The sequence below is a fragment of the Anomaloglossus baeobatrachus genome, chromosome 10 (genome assembly GCF_048569485.1).
Source record: "Anomaloglossus baeobatrachus isolate aAnoBae1 chromosome 10, aAnoBae1.hap1, whole genome shotgun sequence".
In the NCBI taxonomy this organism is placed as follows: Eukaryota; Metazoa; Chordata; class Amphibia; order Anura; family Aromobatidae; genus Anomaloglossus; species Anomaloglossus baeobatrachus.
In genome coordinates, this window is record NC_134362.1 from 161503239 (window position 1) to 161520886 (window position 17648).

General features: G+C 44.0%; 1 protein-coding gene across 5 annotated transcripts in view; it reads left to right on the forward strand.

Annotated features, from left to right (window-relative positions):
• The window catches only part of FTO (FTO alpha-ketoglutarate dependent dioxygenase), a 406381-nt gene that overhangs the window by 57773 nt on the left and 330960 nt on the right, over positions 1–17648 (forward strand). For all 5 annotated transcript variants that reach the window (XM_075325765.1, XM_075325766.1, XM_075325767.1 and 2 more), the window contains exons 3-4: positions 344–917; positions 4804–4938. In XM_075325765.1, coding sequence (XP_075181880.1) covers positions 344–917; positions 4804–4938 — 709 coding nt within the window. The remainder of the gene's footprint in view (positions 1–343; positions 918–4803; positions 4939–17648) is intronic.

Here is a 17648-nt window from a genome sequence, read left to right on the forward strand (position 1 = left end):
CATAGCCAATCATTGATAGCTTTGGCTAGTGATTGGCTGCAGTGGTCACACCCCAATCCAGGCCAGACGCTTGAAAGATGGAGGTTAATCCAGTCAGTGCAGTGGTGGGAATTGGCTGGGCCAGGCACGTGACAGCTGCAGCCAATCACTGGCTGCATATGTGACTGGCATAGCCAGCTTTGGCTAGTGATTGGCTGCAGTGGTCCCACACCCATCCAGACCAGACGCTGGGAAGGTGGTGGGTGACCCAGGCAGTGCTGTGGTGAGGATTGACTGCTGAGTATACAGTTTTTTCTTTGCTGGACAATCCCTTTAAGCTGAATCAAACCTATTTTTGTTCCAGTGGAGCACAAAATATGGCAAGCTGGTGGTCCTGGAGGCCGACCAAACCCCTGCGGAGTTACACCATGCCGTCCAGAAGGCGTTCCTTACCTTGCAACATCATGGCTGCTTATCTCAAGATCTCGTGCAGCTGAAAGGTAAAGACCTGCTGACGCCGGTGTCCCGCATCCTGATCGGCGAGCCCGGCTGCACCTACAAGTATCTGAATACCAGGCTGTTTGCCGTGCCGTGGCCAGAAGCCGGCCACAATATTACCTACAGCACAGAAGATGTGTCCATCGCCTGCAAAGCCTTTTATGACTTGAATACCTTTCTACATCTTCAGACAATAAGAGAACTGGACAAATTGGAGAAAAGTGAACAGCGGTCAGAGCCCCCAAGTGACTCTCACGAGCAGAGATCCTTCAAAGAGGCAGACAGATGTTTTAATGTGACCTTGATAAATTATATGGACCCACAATCCATGTCCTACCTTAAGGAGGAGCCATATTTTGGTATGGGGAAAATGGCGGTGAGCTGGCACCATGATGAGAACCTGGTGGAGGGATCTACAGTTGCGGTCTACAATTACCAAGGTCAGAAGCATTTTACCTATCACACATTGATGGCCTCTACTATGAGATCGGAGGGTCACCAGCTACAAACTGCTCCGGTAGTGGCTGGAACCAAGCTAAAATGGGAGATCATGCACAATACTTGGTTTTGGGCTGATCTGTACCTTGCTCACCTCTGGCTTCTACCAGAACAGTTTTCAGCTGGGAGTTGGTCTCCCTCCGATCTTGTATTGATAAATGGCCATCAATATGTCCGTCCTGGACAACCCTGTGATTTCAAGCAACTTTTCATAAAAAGCTGTCTCGTGTGTGTGTGTGTGTGTGTGTGTGTGCGCGTGTGTGTGCGTGTGTGTGCATGTGTGTGCGTGTGTGCACGCGCGTGCGCACTCACATAATTTCTGGCCATTATATGACTTATATCCCGCATTCTCACCAGTTTTCACCTTGGTATGCTCTCTCTGTAATTTGTAATTCACTGTTTGCTGGGGAGAGATGATGTACAGACAGACAGAACACAGAGAGGGGGATTTCTCCTCTTCATTCACTTTTTTGCTCACATAATCAAGCTGCAGCAGCATGGAGGAGGATATACAGCAGAGCTGAGCAGTGTTGATCTAAATCAAGCTCTGATGGATGGTAAAACACTTGTTGTTGAGCTCCGCAGCATGTTTTTCTGTCCGCTTCCCTGCTCCTCACCCATTCCCTTTTCATAGAGGATAATGAGCTGTGTTATATGAAACCCCTGTCCATCGCCAATAAGTAAGACGGACCCGAGCAGTTTTTTTTTGCAGTGAAAGGTGAATTTACTAGGCAGAGTGAAGGGAAAGAAATGGCTCATAAGTGGAGAAGGATGCTTATTTTTATAAGAGACTACAAAGTTTCTTACAATTACCTGTATTATTGATTTAAGTCAACTTTGTTGAAAGTATAGTTCCATTTTAAGGTTAATATTATTGAGCTGCAGAGTAAAAGCTATGTCCTACTTCATAAACCATTGTATTGCTACAACAAATCTGAAATGATTTATGAAGGGGTTATTTAAACTGGTTGTCTAGCCCATGATTTATTTTATTATTTTATACTACGACCATAAATTCTTTACAGTAAGAGCAGTAAGACAATCTTGTTATTCAAGAAGGGCTGCCTGCACATTGAAAAATATGATATTACAGGATATGTGCTCTAGATTCTGTGATTAGGCGTTGATCCAGGGACCGATTTTGATTGTCGTATGTGGAGTAGGGAAGGATTTTTTTTCCCCTAATATGGAGCAGTTAGCATTTTCAATATGAGGTGTTTTTTTGCCTTGAGTTTCATGGATTTGGATTTTTTCAAACTTGCAAACTATGGAAAATAAGAGTGATACTCATCAATCTTCTAAAAATGCAGGTCTCTAGTTCTAGGTTCCTGCTGACCCACAGAAAACAACCGCTGAGGTAGGTGACCACTGTGTGTCGAGAAGAACTAGGACATAGAGACCAGTGTGGACCAGAAATGTGTATAGAGTAGAACTAGGACATAGAGACCAGTGTGGACCAGAAATGTGTATAGAGTAGAACTAGGGCACAGAGACCAGTGTGGACCAAAAATGTGTGTCAAGAGGAACTAGGATGTAGAGATCAGTGTGGACCAAAATGTGTGTCGAGATGAACTATGGTGTAGAGACCAGTGTGGACCAAAGATGTGTGTCGGGAGGAACTAGGGTGTAGAGACCAGTGTGGACCAAAAATCTGTGTCGAGAGTAACTAGGACGTAGAGACCAGTGTGGACCAAAAATGTGTGTCAAGAGGAACTAGGGCAAAGAGACCAGTATGGACCAAAATGTATATAGAGTCGAACTAGGTCATAGTGACCAGTGTGCATAAAAAGTGTTTGTCGAGAGGAACTAGGCTGTAGAGACCAGTGTGGACCACAAATGTCTGTCAAGAGGAACTAGGCTGTAGAGACCAGTGTGGACCACAAATGTGTGTCGAGAGGAACTAGGGCAAAGAGACCACTATGGACCAAAAATGTGTCAAGGGGAACTAGGATGTAGAGACCAGTGTGGACCACAAATGTGTGTCTAGATGAACCAGGGAAAAGAGACTAGTGTGAACCAAAAATGTGTATAGAGTCGAACTAGGTCATAGTGACTAGTGTGCACCAAAAGTGTTTTGTCGAGAGGAACTAGGATGTAGAGACCAGTGTGGACCACAAATGTCTGTCAAGAGGAACTAGGCTGTAGAGACCAGTGTGGACCAAAAATGTGTGTCGAGAGGAACTAGGGCAAAGAGACCAGTATGGACCAAAAATGTGTCAAGGGGAACTAGGATGTAGAGACTGGTGTGGACCACAAATGTCTGTCAAGAAGAACTAGGATGTAGAGACCATGTTGACCAATAATGTGTGTAGAGCAGAACTAGGATGTAGATACCAGTGTGGACCAAGAAGTATTGAAACTGAAGCTGTTGGAATTAGTGAGAGTTGGGTGAACAGCCCCTCTAAAAATCTGTCCATATTGTGTGTGTGTCATTACTTTTGGTGTACACCAATATTATATGTTTCCTTGCATACCAACCACAAACATTCTGCGTAATCTACATGTTACATTTTGACACTGATAGTCATCTCCTGATAGTTTGGGTCTTACTGATGAGAAGCGTTTGTGTTTTTATTTCATAAATCCATAGTACACATATAAAATGTTTTACAAAGTTGTTTATTTTTAATAGAAATGTGCATCTTCTTCATTATAGATGGATCTTTCATGCACAAATTGGTAAAATTTGTATTCAAAGTCGGGTTATCCCATTACTGAGATAGAAGATGACACTTGGAGCTTTTAAGGTTCTATGGAGGAGGAGCTAGAAACCGGCACCGTGCACAAGGTCTGAAATGACAGTTACATTTCTTCATAGAACTTTATGAGCACCAACTGTCATCTCCTGTCTCAGCAATAGGAAACTGTATTCTCTAAAGACAAATTTTACCTGTGAATTAGGAATGAAAGATAATTCCAGGAGGAGAAAGAAGCGGATTTCACTAATAAGATATACTGTATATTGCAAAAATGAGTACACCCCTCACATTTCTGTAAATATTTTATTATGTCTTTTCATGGGACAGCACTGAAGATATGAATTTTATACAATGTACTCAGTGTGCAGCTTGTCTAACAGTGTAAATTGGTGTCCTCTAAATAACGCAACACACAGCCATTAATGTCTAAATGACTGGCAACAAAAGTGAGTACACCCCATAAGTGAAAATAGCCAAATTGTGCCCAGTGTGAATATTTTCTCTGGCCACCATTATTTTCTAGCGCTGTCTTAAGTCTCTCGGACATGGAGTTCACTAGAGCTTAACAGGAGCCGCTGGATCCTCTTCCATCCTCCATGACATCATGGAGTCGGTGGATGCTAGAGACCTTGTGTTGTTCCCCTTCTGTTTCAGGAGGCCTTACAGAGTCTCAATAGGGTTTAGGTCTGGAGACACTTAGCCAGTCCAGCATCTTTGCCCTCAGTTTCTTTGGCAAGGCACTGGTGGTCTTGGAGGTGTGTTTGGGGTCGTTATATTGGGACATGAAAGGAGGGGATCGTGCTCTGCTTCAGTCTAGCACCTTTACCCTCTGTCTCTTTAAGGGCAGCAGCTGCCGGTGACCCACCTGTCCGAATAGTTTTCCGTGCCTCTTGGTCCACGGTTATGGAGCCAGTGTCTGATACATTCTACCCATGGATGAGGCAGCATGTATCGGCTTTCAGGTTCCCTTTTTTGAACAACAGCTGCTGAAATCCAGGAGATTAGATCCATCACTAGGAGGAGCTCACTGTATTATTATTATTATTATTATTATTATTATTGGGTTTTCTAGTGGTGGCCACTGGCATCTATTATGACCACTTTCACTTTTCTATTGCTTTTTATCTAGAGAACGCAACGGAAACTTGTGAAGAAGACGGTAAGGACGTGTCAAAGTGGCATGTGGGCCTGAAGATAGCGTGGGACATCTCGACTCCCGGTCTCGCTTTACCGTTAAACCCCGGAGATTCCTATTTTATGCTCGGTAATTAAACCCATTAATGTGTTACGGTTCCTTTCCGTGCCCGGTTTCTGTTTAAGGGAACCTGTCGCCAGATTTTGGCCTTCTAAACTAAAACAAGGACCTTAAGCAGCCTCTGTGCTGCATTCTGTAAAGGTGCACGTTACCCATTGACCCTACATGTAGACCCCACAAATACCTTCATAAAATCTCCCGCCATGTATGTAAATTGCCCAATCCGGTCCAATGGGCGTCCTAGTCTGCACCTCCTGTCCCTCCTTTCACCATCCTCCTGTGCTGATTGATGTGGATGACACCATCCAAGTAGGTTATTCTCGCAACTGCGCAGACACATTCCCGGCTCGTGCAGGCGCACTGTGCTCTACCCTTTTTCTAACTGAGCCGAAAACATAATTGCGCCTGCGCGAACTGGCGAGTTCTCTGTGCAGGCACAACATTTTGCCCTGGGATGTGGATGACGTTATACGTCTTGCTCATCGCCGGGCAAAATCTTGCGTCAGTGCAGAGAACCTACCGGTTGACGCAGGCGCACCCTTGTTTTCGGCTCTGCCTGCAATAAGGCACAGCGGGGTGTGCCTGCGCAAGCTGGGAGTGTGTCTGCGCAGTCGCGAGATTTTGCTTCCTACATAGATGGCACCTGAGACGTCCTCCATGTCAATCAGCACAAGAGGACAGCGAAAGGAGGAACAGGAGGTGCAGATTAGGAAGCCCATCAGACCAAACTACCAAATTAGGCAATTTACGTATATGGTGGGAGATTTTATAAAGGTATTTGTGGGGTCTACAGGAGGAGTCAGGGGTAACGTGCACCTTTTATAGAATGCAGCACGGGTGCTGCTTAAGGCGCTAGTTTTAGTTTAGAAGGCCAAAATCTGGTGACAGGTTCCCTTTAAGGTCCAAGTATGGTTTTTCCGGGTCACTTTTATTGACAAAAACTGATGTCAGAGGATCGGTAAATTGGGGGGATACACACCTGTACGCTTCCCCTCATTAAACTCACTTTTTTGCCCCCTTATTTTCTTCTTTTAGTATCGAGTTTTATTCGCATCCGCGACACAATATATAGATTACATGGCAGATGCCCTACAAAGCTACGGTATATCTCCGAGCCAATAACTTTTCATATTTTATAGTTCTCCGTGTCTTGTGGAACAGAGCTAGCCTGAAATAAATACCGTATTGATCGTCCTCTGTTTACCATGAATTTCAGAACAGGGAATATCCCCCTGGTAGGTATGAACCTTTTATAGGCACCAGCGCAGCCTTTTCTCTTACTTTTCTTTTATTCATGGTTATTTTGATTTATAAAACTCTCTAATAACCTCCTGATCTATTCGGAGGAAAGGCGAGGGGCCCGTAAACCCACCCTCAACTTATAAATTGCTTCCCGGCATTGATATTCAATAGGTATTCTCCACTATTAGCCCGCCGATGTGAACTCAGGACTCATAATGCGAGCGTTCGGCTTCTCCTCTGCAAGGCACTGGGGTATTCCACTTAGTAGAAGTTTCAGGGGCTGATATAGCATTGAATTTGCGCATTTTTAGTGATTTTTGGTTTTGCTTTTGTTGCTGTTTTGTTTGTTTTTTGCTTTTGTTGATGTTTTGTTTTTTTATCTCTAAATTAATTATTTTTTTGATCTTTTTCTTAACTTAGTGATTTTTGTTTTTACTTTTGTTGCTGTTTTTGTTTCTTTTTTTGCTGTTTTGTTTTTTTATCTCTAGATTCTTTTTTTATTTTTTTAATTCTTAGTGATTTTTGTTGTTGCTTTTGTTGTTGTTTTTGGTTTTTTCTTTTGTTGCTGTTTTTTTTTATTTATCCCTGAAATCTTTTGTGATCTATTTTTTTTTAATTTTTAGCGATTTTTATTTTTGCTTTTGTTGCCGTTTTGTTTGGGTTTTTTTGCTTCTGTTGCGGTTTTTGTTTTTATCTCTAAATTAATTCTGTTTTGATCTATTTTCAATTTTTTTGATTTCTGGTTTTGCTTTTGTTGTTTTGTTTGTTTTTTTTGCTTTTCTTGCGGTTTTTTTTTTTTATCTCTAAATGAATTCATTTTTGATTTTTTTTAATGATTTTTGCTTTTGTTGCTGTTTTGTTTGTTTTTTGCTTTTGTTGCTGTTTTGTTTTATCTCTAAATTAATTATTTTTGATCTTTTTTTTAATATTTAGTGATTATTTTTTTGCTTTTGTTGCTGTTCTGTTCCTTTTTTTGCTTTTGTTGCGGTTTTGTATTTTTATTTCTAAATTAATTCTTTTTATAAGTTTTAGTGATTTTTGTTTTTGCTTTTGTTGTTGTTTTGTTTTTTTTTAACCTCCAAATTCATTCTGTTTTGACCTTTTTTTTAAGCTCTTTTACACTTTTTTTTCATGTGGGAATGATTAATTAATTGGCTAATCAATTGGCTTTGTAAAAAGTAACAATCATTAACGTATTTTTTTGCAATTATTTTTTATTTTTGTGCACTTTAAAAAGGCACAAAACAACCGAGAGAGCAAAATTAGCTGCTTTTATTAAGCACAAAATGCAGCAAACATTGTCCCGAATTTTGATGAGTTCGGCACAAAATCTGGCAAGACAAGAAGAAAGATGAAGAAAAAATTGATAAATTAGGGTGACAACTTCCCTTTACAGGATGAAGCATTAAGTTCTCCCATAATTAAAATATGATAGTCCCATTGTTTACATAGGATCATAGTTCTAGTCTCCATTTTTTTCTTTTTCTTTGCAAAATGTAAATGTTCCCCGGGTTCTACAATTCCTTTTGTCTCTTCATCTTTTCTTCCCAACTTGCCTCCCTTCATCTTGCTCCTTCGTCGTTCTTTGCTTCCCGACATAATTTTTTTTTTTTTACTATTTCTTTTATTTGGGAAGATAAACACAAAAAACAACAAACACAAAAAAATATATCTTTCTTCTAAAAGCTTCATTTAAATAAACTTTTCTGAATCTCGGATTCAAAGAAATTGTGCGCAGGAAATTCTTTGATACCATTATTTATATTTTTTTTACTGAGCTGTTTTTTTTTTTAATATATTATAATATGTTGTTGTTTTATTATTTATCAGACTTGGGCTGTGTTAAAATTCTGCCCCCGAGCATTGAGTCACTTACGCAAATAGAAGGGATCAAACTTTTAGTCCTAAGAATTTGAGTTAATTTCCATTCTACGAGGGAGGGATCCATTTAAATTTAAAGTCACCAGGTTTTGCTCTTATTTTATAACCACTTCTCCCATGAGTATTCTGTTTTTTGTTTTTTTGCAATCCGACATACGGTTCCAGAGCTATGGGCTTTTTTATTTGGGGCAAATTTTCTGCTCTTTACAGGAGTAGCACATCCTAAAGACACGCCCCCCATAGAATGTCTGAGCCACGCCCCTTTAGTGAACTACCTTAAAAAAAATTAGAACCTAATGAAAAAGGCACATATATCTGGAACACTAGGTCGGATTTGAAAAAAACAAAAACTATAATACTCAGGGGAAAAGCAAGAATATAATAAGATCTAAATGTGGTCACTTTTAACCTAGTTACAATCCCCCTTTAAGGAGGTTGCCCTGGACTTACATATTGATAATTTATCCTAATGCATTTTATCTGTCATTTACTAGAATACAATATAAACTGCAATACTCTGCAGCAGCCACTAAACCAAATCTGTCAACTGCCAGAGCAGATAATAGCTGATCAATGCAGGTGTCCGGTGTAAGGGGTACTTTGCACGCTGCGACATCGCAAGCCGATGCTGCGATATCAAGCGCGATAGTCCCCGCCCCCGTCACAGTAGTGATATCTTGTGATTGCTGGCGTAGCGTACATTATTGCTACGGCAGCTTGACATGCGCTTACCTGCCCTGCGACGTCACTCTGGCCGGCGAACCGCCTCCTTCCTAAGGGGGCGGGTCGTGCGGCGTCACAGCGACGTCACACGGCAGGCGGGCAATAGCAGCGGAGGGGCAAAGATGAGCAGGATGTAAACATCCCACCCACCTCCTTCCTTCCGCATAGCAGCCGGGACGCTGGTAGGAGATGTTCCTCGCTCCTGTGGCTTCATACACAGCGATGTGTGCTGCCGCAGGAACGAGGAACAACATTGTACCTGTCGCTGCACCGGCATTATGGAAATGTCGGACCCTACACCGATGATACGATAACGACGCTTTTGCGCTCGTTAATCGTATCAAAAAGGATTTGCACACTACGATATCGACTGCGACGCCGGATGTGCGTCACTTTCGATTTGACCCCACTGACATCGCACCTGCGATGACGTAGTGTGCAAAGCCTGCCTAAGGCTCCCACGTATCTCATTTTGATGAGCGATCCTGTAGATATTTCATCAATATGTCATCCTGGACACCCATCACAAACACTCATGGCATATCCAAAAGATATGTCATAAATGTATATTAGATGCTGCTATTTCTTTTACATCTGTTTGGCAAAATTCAGAATTCCCATCAAAGTGAATAGAGGGAGTTATACACCCACAATCACCTCTCCATTCCTGGTAGTGCAACATGGGTCTTGGCTCTGAAGGTGGGACCTCCATTGACCAGGCATTTATGGGCATAACTGTATGACCTGAGAATACCTTTTTAAAGAGGACCAACCAGCAGGATTTTGCTATATGAAGTAAAGGCAGTGCCATACAGGCAGTAAGATGCTGAATCCAGGTGTCGCGGGCGGGGGGTGCGCTGCTCGACCGCGCTCGCGGCTCGGGTCCGGCTGCTGCTCGGTGGCTCGAGCGGTGGGCCGGATCCGGGGACTTGAGCGGCGCTCCTCGCCCGTGAGTGAAAGGGGTTGGCTTGGCCTGGGAATTTGGCTCGTGACGCCACCCACGGGTCATGGTGAGGTTGGGGCACCACCGCTGCTGGTGACGGGGATCCCGGGAGCGTTGTTAGGGAGCAGCTGGGATGTTTTCCCCTCCGTGGGTAGGGGTTGGTGGTGCTGGGGCCCGGTAAGGTGGCGGGAGGAATGCAGAATAGGTGAGGTGCAGGGTCACAGGGGCAGCGCGGTGCCAGAGGGCACGGTGGTACTCACTCAGCCAAGAACAGATACAGAGTCTCCGGTAAAACAAACGGCTGGATGAACGGGTCCCGCAGCCGGCTGCTGTGATCACTCCCGGATGGTTGGTGGTCGCTGCCTTTCCCTGCACCTGGTGTGTGTCTTCGGTCCCAATGGCTTCACACCGGTAACCCGCTCCCCAGCTTGGATAGATGCCGGGGGAGCCCCTTTTGCCCACAGGCTCTAGGCCTGGGAGCTCTAGCTCTGGCGGTAGCTGTTTCTCCCTGTTCGGTTTGGACGGTTGCCTTCAATCGGGTCTTGGTCGCTAGGAAACCCCGGAGGTTCCCATCGCTAACAGATTAAACCAGTTTAACGGCGACTCCCAGCCTGGTCGGGGTCCGCAGGCCCTGCCGGTTTGTGCTGGCTTCTCTTCGCTCCCCGGTTCGGTACCGGTGGGCCACCGCCCAGCCCCGGCCCTACGGTTCCGCGTCGATAGGCCTCTCCTGCAGACAGCCATCACCGTCTGCCAACCTTGCTGTATGTGCCCGGGCCACGTACCCGGACACGGCCAGTCTGCTCCTCTCCTACCACTTCCCTAAACTCCACATCACTCTCTCTCTCTCTCAGAAACTTCCTTTCCCGCCTCCAGGACTGTGAACTCCTCAGTGGGTGGGGCCAACCGCCTGGCTCCACCCCCACCTGGTGTGGACATCAGCCCCTGGAGGGAGGCAACAAGGATTTGTGTGTGCGGCTGATGTGCCTAACCGGGGTGTGGGGTGTGTTGTTGCAGTACCTGTGATGCCCTGGCTAGTCCATGGCGCCACACAGGCATACCTCTTGGAGAAAGATCGGATGCTTGGTTGATGAAATATGTTTAATCAAATTTGCAGAAATGCACTGCACTTTGATTGACTGGTGTAACGGGGGATGGGCTTTTGTGAGTTGGGTCCTCGGCATTTGTTCTTCCTCCTCCGGGATCCTGCTGACTTGCCCCCTTTTTTTTATTTCAATATTGTGCCGCGCCGCCATTGCTCTTGTTGGCGGCGAATGCGCATTGCCACAGTCATGAGGTCTTCATTAAAATGACGCCAGAGTTCGCACATGTGTACACCATCTCAGGCACTGTTTTATGGGACACACTGCGGTAGAGACTATGAGAAGCATTGGAGCGTGCGCAGATGTAAATAAAAAAAATATCTGTATACGAACCGATGCTTCTCACGGGGGTTATCGGCGCCCTGCAATCATATCACAGGTGTGCCGATGGGCAGGAGGGATGACGCCCCCCCCCGCCGATGCTTGTTAAAGAGATTGGCAGATGCATTTAACAGGTTAACTGAAATCTGCCATCCGCTGCAAAAGATGCAGTGATATTTGCACATACTCATAAGATGCTTCAATACAAAAGATAGGGTCATCTATTGTTTTCTGAAACTACGAGAATGTATAATCTAAAAAAAGCCCCCTCTCCAAAAAAGTTTAAAAAAGTTTGACAAAAATATTTAACAAATACATTTAACAAAAACTTGATTTAAAGGGATTGTCCATGAGTTTAAAAGGAGTTTAACATTGATGGCCTATCTTTAGGATCAGTCATCAACAGGGGCGCAACGATAGCGGTCACAGAGATCGCAACTGCAACCGGGCCCAGCAGGGTTAGGGGCCTGGCACCCGCCCTGCAGAGAAGCAGCCGGCGCCTCTCTCTGAGAGAGGAGCTGTGCTGTTCAGTGGCAGACCTCGCGGCTGCTATGGGGCCCGTAAGTCAAGGGGGCCCAATGTCAATGGCTTCACCAGGCCCCCCTCGCCTGCGGGCCCTTGCCGTCATTGCAAAAAGTAATTGTAAAGGATGGAGCGGAGCTCCATCTTTCATCATTATGCCCCTGTGCCTGCGCTCGAGGTCTGAGTGCAATAGAGTCTGGTGACATCACTACTGCGCGACAGCTGTGCTGAGACATGCAGAGCGCAGGACAGGAGGACACTGACCAGATCAGCGGGGGAATGAGAAGAGGTGAGAACTTAATTTTTTAATCAGTGAGTACACTGTGACCAGAGACCTATGGGGGCTGCATAATACAATATAAAGGACACCTTATACATGGACTATTTGGGTGCAATATAGTACATGAAGGCCTATGGGTTGCATTAAATGGTATGGGGGTTGCAAAATATAGTATGAAGGACACCTTATACATGGACTATGGGGGTGCATTATAATATATGGAGGCCTATGGGTGTGCATTAAACAATATGTGGGCTGCATAATACAATATGAAGGACTATGGGTGCGCATTACAATATTTGAAGGGTTATGTGGGACCCATTACACTATATGGAAGGCTATGTGGGGACCAATTATAGTATTTGAGAGCTATATATGAGGGAGGACAAAGATAAAAGCAGAGGATGGGAAAGTTTTGTGTAGAAAGAAAGAGGCTCTTTCCCATCCTCTGCTATACATATTTTCCTCAGCACCCAGCTTTCCTATGCTCTGATATTATAGGAAAGCTGTGTGCTGAGGGAATGATGTATATCAGAGCATGGGAAAGCTGTGTGCTGAGGGAAGGATGTATATCAGAGCATGGGAAAGCTGTGTGATGAGGGAATGATGTATATCAGAGCATGGGAAAGCTGTGTGATGAGGGAATGATGTATATCAGAGCATGGGAAAGCTGTGTGATGAGGGAATGATGTATAGCAGAGCATGGGTGAGGTGTGTGCTGAGGGAATGATGTATATCAGAGCATGGGAAAGCTGTGTGATGAGGGAATGATGTATATCAGAGCATGGGAAAGCTGTGTGATGAGGGAATGATGTATAGCAGAGCATGGGGAAGGTGTGTGCTGAGGGAATGATGTATAGCAGAGCATGGGGAAGGTGTGTGCTGAGGGAATGATGTATAGCAGAGCATGGGGAAGGTGTGTGCTGAGGGAATGATGTATAGCAGAGCATGGGGAAGGTGTGTGCTGAGGGAATGATGTATAGCAGAGCATGGGGAAGGTGTGTGCTGAGGGAATGATGTATAGCAGAGCATGGGGAAGGTGTGTGCTGAGGGAATGATGTATAGCAGAGCATGGGGAAGGTGTGTGCTGAGGGAATGATGTATAGCAGAGCATGGGGAAGGTGTGTGCTGAGGGAATGATGTATAGCAGAGCATGGGGAAGGTGTGTGCTGAGGGAATGATGTATAGCAGAGCATGGGGAAGGTGTGTGCTGAGGGAATGATGTATAGCAGAGCATGGGTGAGGTGTGTGCTGAGGACAAGATGGATATCAGAACATAGGAAAGCTGGGTGCTGATAGAAAGAGGGATTTGAAATCCTGGGAAACATGAATGCTGAGGGAAAGAACCAAGTGTCAGTGACACTATTCTATACCCTGCGTGTCAGTGTACGGTTGGGGGCCATCAAACTCTAGTTACGCCACTGGTCATCAATATCTTATCAGAGGGGGTGCGACACTTGGCACCTCCGACAATCAGCTGTATCCGCTGCTGGCGTTGATCCGCAGTTTTGCGAAGCGGAAAAGCACAACTCCATTCCAAAGTACAGAGGTCGCCGCCAGGAACTGCAATAGGAGGCGGATCTGCAGCACATAGCCTCTCCACAAACGTAAAAGTTATAGGCAATCCCTTTTAAACAATGCATTATGTTCTGGTCATGGCTTCCCTTTAATACTATTTTTATTTAAAAAAAAATAATCCTTCCAAGAACAGCGCCACTCTTTTCTGTAGGCCATGTCTGGTATTGCAGCCGAATCGCATATACACTTGGATAGGTACGAGCTGCCATATAGTAAAAGTGAAAGACTATTTCTGGAAATTAATTAATAATTCTAAAAAAAAGGATTTAAAAAAAAAAAAAAAAAAAAAAAATAATAATAATAAAAACATTGTCTTTGTTTCTTTTATTACAGCCACTATATATATATATGTATATATATATATATATATATATATATATATATATAAAAATATATATATATATGTATGTGTGTGTGTGTATGTGTATGTGTATATATATATATATATATATATATATATATATATATATATATATATATATATATATATATATATATATATATATATATATATATATATATTTATTTACATTTACTTAAACACATGGAGAATCCTTTGATTAAAGCGTCATCTCATGATGTTGTTCTGTCCTTATGAATCTCTCGTGCGCCTCCTTTATGGCGTTTTGCAGCGGTAATGTGATATTAAATTTACCGGGAGGGGAAGCTATGAAATTTTAGTGCTGTCAATTATAAAATAATGATATAATTTCCCGACTTCTATGACAGCATTAACTCTTTGATTTATACAGCGGCTATGGAAAAAGTCCTGATCTGTTTTGCCGTTTGATTGACAGGCAGGTTACCAGGGAAACACGTTTCATCTAGCACTCGGCGTTTAAACGAACTCACAAACATTTGGCCTCCGGCCACTCATTTTAAGACGGCTTCTCCTATTTTGTCCCTGTGTCAAAAGTCACTTTGCAGGAATAAATAACGCCCCGCAGCCATTCTCAGAAAGCCTTGTATATGCAGGGAGATAGATTGGTTCTCGCCAGCAAATAAAGTAAAGATAAATTGGCGGCACGGTTTCACCTCTTTACCCTCACTTGGCCCTTGGACTGATTTCAGTCACTAAAGAGAGCGCTGAAGGGAACGTGTATACAGCATTTCCAAAGCTATAATTCTGTGCCGGGAGGTCGTTCGTCTGTGAATAGTTACAACAGAAGCTGATGGCAGTGATAAAATAATACGCCAAGACGACCTAAGACATCTCCGTCGCCGCTCGGCGTCACACCGCCAGGATGCCAGGTCACTTTTGTGACTGTGACTCTTGTGCAGCTGGTTAAGGACCATCGGTCAACTCTACTGCTCCGAAATAACGACTCAAGCTCAGAATTTTTTTGAGAAAAAAATGGCCGATCAATGGAAAGCAAAGTCATCAGCCAATTCAGGGGGCTGGATCCAAATGTCCCCTAAAAAAAAAACCTAAGTCATAGGTGGCGACTCATAATGGGACCCTGTTGTTCCTTGTTTGCACTCCCAAAATTATCCGGGCACACTACTGATGACACGGTAAGATGAGACGGTTGATGAGACAGTATATGAAATAATAGATGGTATACCAAAGGATTCGGGCATCAATTAGCTCCCGGATAGAGATGAGCGAATCACTGGATATTCAGGTTAGCTGAGTTTGGACAGGACCCAGACTTGACCTGAACTTGTTGCTGAACCCCATCTAAGTCAACCCGAATTAACAGGCTCAACTCAAGTAACGAGTAAAAGGGAAATCAATGATTGGGCAGTCTGGCTCTCCACCCACATACCGCCACAGGGACCCAAACTGACAAGCTCAACTCAAGTAACTAGTATAATGGAAGTCAATGATTGCGCAGTTCGGCTCTCCACCCACATACAGACACAGGGACCCGAACCAATGGGCTCAACTTGAGTAACGAGTATAATGGAAGTCAATGATTCGGCAATTTACCCACATACAGACACAGGGGCCTGAACCAACGGGCTAAACTATAGTAATGAGTAAAATGGAAATCAATGATTGGGCAGTCCCGCTCTCCAACCACATACAGCCACAGAGACCCAAACCAACGGGCTCAACTCGACTAAAGAGTATAATGGAGTCAGTGATTGAGCAGTTCTGCTTTCTGCCGCCATACAGCCACTGAGACCTGAACCAATGGGCTCAACTCGAGTCACGAATATAATGGAAATCAATAATTGGGCAGTCCGACTCTCCATCCACATATAGCCAGCCATAAATAGAGCGTTTCCTGAGGAGGGTGGGGATTTTTATTTTTTTTTTTTTAAACATCCGAAAATGTTTTTATCTCCAGAGTGTCATTCAGAGACTGCAAGCGGCTCACACTGGGCCGAGCACCGAGCGTACCCGAGCACCACAGTGCTTGATCGAGTGGTTAACATACATACAGCACCCAAACTGTGACTTTTTTAAAAAAAAAAAAATCTGTTTTCATGTTCAAGGCACGAACCAAACAATTTAATGTTGGGGGTTTGCTCTTCATAACTCCCAGATGGTAAGTGCCGCTATTTGGCATCTTTGGATGCACTGACACCTAATGTCCCCAGATATTCTCAATTGGATTCAGGTCTGAAGAACGTGAGGATCAGTCAGCGGCGTCATTTCTTTTGTTATACAGGACTCTGAGGTCGAGCATCAACCTGCACCAGGGTAAACCCAGGCTTCACAGTAGGGTCTGGCAATGGATCTGAGGATTTTTAAGTCATTGTTTTACAAGGACAGTCATGTGAACTGAATGCAAAATGATCAGTCTTGGAAAGACCTCTCCCAAAAGTGGCAGCTCTAGGGTTTTCCTGCTCGTTTGTGACTATGTATCGAATTTTTCATCATGGGAGTATGTAGAGCAGGGGGAGAAACTGACCCCATACCATACCCTGCAGATGCCGGCTGTTTTTTATATGGCCCACATCTGCCTATATCTGGTTAACCTTTGCAGTGAAACACTGACTGCGTCATGTATGTGGCCAAATTACCAGTTTGCATGCACCCCGGCTCCATTCAAAGCTGAAGGCTTCTAGGCTCCTATGTTAGTTTTTATTTGAAGCCCAACCACAGGCTGGTCTTCATAGGATATACCTCAATTTAAAGGGACTTTTTATTTTAACTATGAGTTTAAGCACCTTCTAACAACCTGCCTGTTCTGCCGTGCGACGATCTCTCCAAGGTCAAAGTGGTCACGAATCGCTCTTACCGGGTTTTCTCCTACTTTGTGACATCACGTTGACAGAGCAGTTCCTTCGATTCTACTCTCTTCCGTCAATGGGGTGTCAATGTTATGTTGATTGACAGCTGGCTCTGTCAACATGATTTCAGCAATGACGTCCTATTGACTAAAGAGAAGGAGAGAGGGGAGCCAGCACGATCTGAAATTGGCATGCATCATATAAAAAGTGAAAATTCACAGATTTATTCCAACTGTACTACAATAAAAAAATGAGATTTTTAGCAAATAATTGATCAATTTTTTGAGCCACCCCTGCCAACGTCACGGCAAATCTCAATAGGGGGGTCCTACTCTACATTCTGTATTTCATGTGCCATGCGGCCTCCTAGATAAAGTTAAAAGCAGAACCATAATACAGCACACATACCTGTAACCTGTATATAACCGCTTCTATGTTGCAAAAAAGGCACTTGTGGATAGAGACCAGCCCAGGTCCCAGCATGTGGAGCAAGCTCTGCACCATACCAGGACTATATCAGAACTGATCCTCCCAGTGCCAAACAGCAACCATTGATAAAGGCGGACCAGATCCAAGATGGTGCTTAATTAGCAATGCCTGTGGAAAGGGTGAGGCAACTGAATCTGAACAGCTACCAACAGGAGGAATACAAAGCAAACCAAAATCAGGCGTGCATGGCATGGTGGTGACCGGCCACCAGAATTTGTAGCATAACTACGACCAAACAGAGAGAGAGGGGAGCCAGCACGATCTGAAATTGGCATGCATCATATAAAAAGTGAAAATTCACAGATTTATTCCAACTGTACTACAATAAAAAAATGAGATTTTTAGCAAATAATTGATCAATTTTTTGAGCCACCCCTGCCAACGTCACGGCAAATCTCAATAGGGGGGTCCTACTCTACATTCTGTATTTCATGTGCCATGCGGCCTCCTAGAT